The following is a 5,128-nucleotide window of genomic DNA, read 5'->3' as shown; positions in this document are numbered from 1 at the left end:
AGAAACGTGCACATGCATAAATGTCACATTTTTTTCATAAAAGCACGCATTAATTTGCAAATGAAGATCAGGACCTCCTGCGACTTCTTTAACGCCTTCCTCTTGATATGGGACAGATTACGGCCATGGGCCTTCCGTGGATATATTTCTAAGCTCCAATATTTGTCAAATAGCTCAAGCCCTCTGCATCTGCTGCCTCGCAACAGTGATGGCTTGGTGGCTTACATTTTCCACCTATTCGCTAAGATTAATAACCATAATAGTCAGAACTCATAAGTAACAGCAGCAGCAGCAACCTGAGCAACAGCCAGTGGAATCAACATTTGTTTTTAAGTCGATTCCAGCCGCATCCAAGCCCACACACCCAACATAGATTTTTAAAAATCGATTGACATAAATGATATTTATTTACAAGTTTAGGACTAACCAGAAGCTTAAATTCTGTTGTTTTTGGTTTAACCGGTTGATAGGAGCGAGTTACCCAATAAACTTTTTTTTTAAAAAAATGTATTTTTCACTTAGCCCACACTGGAAGAAAGTAATTCTACCATCAACATTTCAGCTGTAGGATTTTTAATTTTTTCCTTTAAAAAGTGGGGTTAATATATCCAGACGTATATGGTCTCAGTCCAACTGAATGGTAATTTATTAATAAACAAGCAAGGCAGTAACTTCAGGGTATCTCCAACAAAAAAAGGAAAAAATGATAAACGATAAAATAAGATTAATACAGCTCCCCATTTATATATATAAATGAAAATAAAACAAAACAAAAATCAATGTTTAACGTTATTTTAAAGTCAACCTTTCTGAAAGCATTGAGGGGGTGGGGTAAAAAGAACACTTTCTGGTGTTTGGTCCAAAAGATCCAACTACAGATTTAAAAATAAATTACTATGCATCCATTTACATTTTCGAAACAAATCCTTGCGTATAAAGGAGTCCTTGCAGGGGAGAGGAAAGGAAGGGGATTTCTAAGGCGGCGTCGCTTGCAAATCAGGGGCGAAACTCGTATGGGCTTGAGCGAACCCGGATTGCGCCTTCATTGAGGGCTGCGATCCACACCACCCCGTGGAATTCGATGGAGCCGCTGACTTATCCCCGCGAGACTCTCGCCGCTGGTTGGCTGGCATTTCCCGCGCGCTCAGTCGCCGGCGCCCAACCAAGCGCCGGACCAGCAGCCAATAAGGCTGGCGCAAAAGGGCGCGCAGGGTGGGAGCCACACAACGCGGCCGGCAGAGCCTCTCGGAGAGGGAGGCGAGGGAAGAAGGCACCCTCTCTTTTTGGGTGTGGGGAGGGTTGTTTTTAAGGCAAGGAAGAAAAGCACAAACTTACGTGTTATTTGGAGTAACACTGTCCTTTAACAAACCATGTCCTTAGTTAATAAAAAGGATGTCTTTGGGTAAGAGTCTGTGGAGGTTTTGCGCGGGCTTCGGGGGCACCGAGCGTCGGGTTCGTGTGTTTGTGTTTATAGTGGAAACACGGCTTCTCCAGCGTCCCCTCAGAGCGCGGCGGCGGCGGCGGCGGCTGAGGGCCCGCTTCTCCCCTCGCCGCTCTCCTCGGTCAGAACTTGCTGCAGTCGTAGACGAAGGCGCCCGAGGGCCGGTAGAGCGGCTGGCTGCCGGGGAAGGCCATTTGGCAGCTGCTGGCGGCTGCCGCCGCCGCGTTGCCGTTGACGGGCGAGTTGCTCAAGCCCAGGCGCTGCGACGACTCGAACATCTCCCTCACGGCGTGGAAGTTCTGCTGCTGCACCGGGTAGCCCGACGGCGACGGCGACGGGGACGACGAGGCGGCGGCGGCAGCGGCCGCAGCAGCAGCAGCCGCCGCGGCCGCTGCGGCTGAGGCGGGCGCCAAATGGGCGAGCTCGCCCACCGCCGTGGCCTGGTTGAGGTACCAGGAAGCCAGGCGTCCGCCGCCGCCGCCTTGCGGGTGCCCCTCCTGAGGGCTCAGGCTGAGGGAAGAGGCGCTGCTGCTGCTGCTGGCCGCCAGGCTGTACTCGGGAAGGGGGTCCTGCTCCACCGGGCTGCCGCTCAGGTGGCCTCCGCCGCCTCTTTCTCCGCCGGCAGCAGCGGCAGCGGCGGCAGCAGCGGCCGCGTAGAGGCTCATGGCCTGCAAGTTGCAGTGATAACTATTGGCGCCGCCGCCGCCGCCGCCGGCTTGCGTGATGGCACTGCTGCCCGTCGTGTTGACGCCCTGGCTGCAGGGGGCGCTGTAGAGCGCGCTCTGCGCAGCCGCAGCCGGCGAATAGCAGCTGCTGAGCGCCAGCGAAGGCGGCGGCAGCGCCGAGGTCCGCGACGTCGAGGCGCTCGAGGGGCTGGACGACGACGACGACGGCGGGGCTGCGGTGCAGGCCGTCGGGGGCAAAGCCAAGAGCTCCCCGGCGCCCTGCCCCGGGGAAGCGCGCAGGGAGGTCATGATGATGTTGTCCACGCTGAAGCCGCCGGCGCCCGCCCCCCCGGGGGGCCCTCCGGGGTGGTGGTGGGGCGGCGGCGGCGGGTGGTGGAGATGCGGGTGGTGGTGATGGTGATGATGGGCGTGCGGGTGAGAGTGGTGGTGCGGGTGGTGGGCGTGCGGGTGCTGGCTGGGAGGCGCTTCGGCGGCGGCCGTCGGGGGGTCCAAGCCCAGTGCTCTGCCGCCGCCGCTGCCGTGCGGGCTCCCCGCTCCGCTGGAGAGGCTGCTGGCGCTGGAGCTCCCGGGGCTCTCGATCTTGGCCACGGGCGCGCCTCCCAGCGGGGACAGCGCTCGAGGGGGCGACGTCGAGCCGTTCTCCGTCTTGATGTCCTGCAGCCTCACCGGAGGCGCCTGCTGCTGCTGCTGCTGCCCACCTCCGTCTTGCTGCTGCTGCTGCTGCTGCTGTCGAGTCGCCGTCTGCTGCTGCGTCTGCTCCTTGCTATGGAGGCGCTCCTTCTCCTCCTTGTCCTTGACGGCGTCTTTCTTCTTGAAGCGCCTCCGTCGGCGCAGGAACGAGCCGTTCTCGAACATGTTGTACGAGTCCGGGTCCAGGGTCCAGTAGCTCCCCTTGCCGGGCTTCTTGTCGTCTCGGGGCACCTTGACGAAGCACTCGTTGAGCGACAGGTTGTGGCGGATGGAGTTCTGCCAGCCTTGCTTGTTGTCCCGGTAGAAGGGGAAGCGCTCCATGATGAACTGGTAGATGCCGTTCAGCGTGATCTTCTTATCCGGCGCGTTCTGGATAGCCATGGTGATGAGAGCGATGTAGCTGTACGGAGGCTTCACCAAGTCCTTGGGCTGCGGCGGAGGCGGGTAAGGGCCGTACGGCCTGCCCATGCCGCCTCCACCACCACCTCCGCCTCCTCCTCCTCCGCCGGCGCCCGGGTACTGCTCGTGGGCCGCCGGGTGCGGAGAGTACATGCTCATCGGGGCCGGCATGGCCGCGTAGCCCCCTCCGGCCGCCGCGCGGTAGTAGCTCTGCTCGCCGCCCAGGTATGGCACCACTCCCAGCGAGTTGGGGCTGGAGACCGAGTAGCGCGCCTGCATGGCCTCCCTGCCAGCCAGCCAGCCGGACCAAGCGGCAGCAGCTTCAGCAACAGCAGCAGCAGCAGACTGGCCTCCTCCGCCTCCTCCTCCGCCGCCTCCTCCTCCTCCTCCGCCGCCTCCGCCTTTGCTTTCCCCCCTCCACCCCTCCGCAGCTCCAGAGCCAAAAAAGTATAAACCAGAAGAGGCGACCAGGATCTTTCCTTTCCGCCCCGCTTCCTCCCCCGAAAAGGGAGCGAGCAAGCGGACGAAAACTTCGGGGTCCCGTTAAAGTTTGCTGCTTTCCCCTCCCCCACTCAAGCGGGCCAAAAAATTAAATAAATGGAAAGGAGAGGGGGGTGGGTTGATGATGGTCGTAGGGAGGGGAAATAAGTCTCCTTTTCTTCCTGCTGCTGCTGCTACTCCTTCTTGTTCTTCTTAAAACAAGGCGCCGAGCTTCCACGGAAGCGGCCGCCGCCGAGAGGAAAAGCCAGTTACTTCCATCGAGGGCGAAACTGGAGTCGCGCGCGCTCCTTTGCGTAAAGCAGAGCGCACAAAACCCCCTCGTCGCTTATTTCCCGAGCGCCTTTCCTTCCTCTTGTTTTTCTTCTTCCACGGAGGTGGACAACAGGTTGAGTTTTCTTCCTTTAAAAAAGGAATAAAGACCGAGGCAGGCGAAGGAAACAAAAAAGAAGAAGAAGCGTGCGTTGGTTGGAGGGGCGCGAGAGACCGGATATTTTCTCTCTCTCTCTCTTTCTCTTTCTCGGACTCAAGTAAGAAAAAAAAAGACCCCCAAAAAACCACCTTCCCCAAGCGGTCTGCGGTTGTTCAGCGCGGCCTCCTGCCTCCGTTTCTCCTACAGTCTCTTTTCAGCCGCGCGCTGCTCGGAGAAGCATTTGGAAAAACTCTTGAACTTTTGAGCATCCGTCACCAAGGCGAGGACTTTTTTACGCACTCGCAGGGCTCCTTTCCTCCCCTCCTCTTTCCTCCCCTCTTTCCCTTCCCCCTCCCTTTTTCTTTCGAGACTGGGAGGCCCCGCCCCGCCCCGGTGGCGTAGCCAATGAGAAGACGCCTCCGAGCTCCGAAGGGGCGGGCTGGGCTCGTAGCTTCAGCAGAAGCCGCGGCGGCGGCAGGAACAGCAACTTGGAGAATGATAGTTCTGGGACTGGCCACACACGCGCACGTCGCCCTGCCCTCTCCTCCCTCGCGCGTATATAGCTCCTCCGCGCGGCCCGAGGCCAATGCTTCCCTCGCACACAGGAGTAGGTTTGCGGATCAAGTTGCACTCTCCTCGCTCCGGAATGAAAAAAAACACACACCAACACATTTTCTGTGCGCTCATCAACCGGCCCTGCGCGCACACACATAAACACAAATCCTAACACACGCACACAAATATTATTTCTGCAGACAATACAGTTTGCAGCCAAACAAGCAACAGCGACCGAGTACTTTTGTCAGGACAGAGGCCAACTTAAAATTAGGGAGCTAGCTTTCGGGATTCACAAAACTCTTCGTCGTCTTTGCTGAAGAACAACAAAATGGGGAGGGCACAAAAGGCTTCGTTTTTCCTGAGGAGTTTTTGAAAGTTAAATCATTGTTTTGAGGGCTTCCCTCGCATGCCTCTCACTGTAGTTTTTTTTTTTTAAAAAAAAAT

The 5,128-nt window shown here is 57.5% G+C and overlaps 1 protein-coding gene across 1 annotated transcript; it reads right to left on the bottom strand.

Annotated features, from left to right (window-relative positions):
- Positions 1-556: 556 nt before the first annotated feature.
- On the bottom strand, positions 557-4,463 carry FOXC1 (forkhead box C1). The gene has a single exon (XM_053397027.1). It carries the CDS (start codon positions 3,493-3,495, stop codon positions 1,564-1,566), a length of 1,932 nt encoding a protein of 643 aa, XP_053253002.1. The 5' UTR covers positions 3,496-4,463; the 3' UTR covers positions 557-1,563.
- Between the last annotated feature and the right edge of the window lie 665 nt (positions 4,464-5,128).

The sequence above is a fragment of the Podarcis raffonei genome, chromosome 7 (genome assembly GCF_027172205.1).
Source record: "Podarcis raffonei isolate rPodRaf1 chromosome 7, rPodRaf1.pri, whole genome shotgun sequence".
NCBI classification, from domain to species: domain Eukaryota; kingdom Metazoa; phylum Chordata; class Lepidosauria; order Squamata; family Lacertidae; genus Podarcis; species Podarcis raffonei.
Note: the sequence above shows the minus strand (reverse complement) of the source record. Positions and strands in the feature narration are given on the sequence as shown.

Excerpts from the sequence above, each read along its gene's own strand:
- FOXC1 (XM_053397027.1), bottom strand. The coding sequence starts at position 3,495 with ATGCAGGCGCGCTACTCGGTCTCCAGCCCCAACTCGCTGGGAGTGGTG.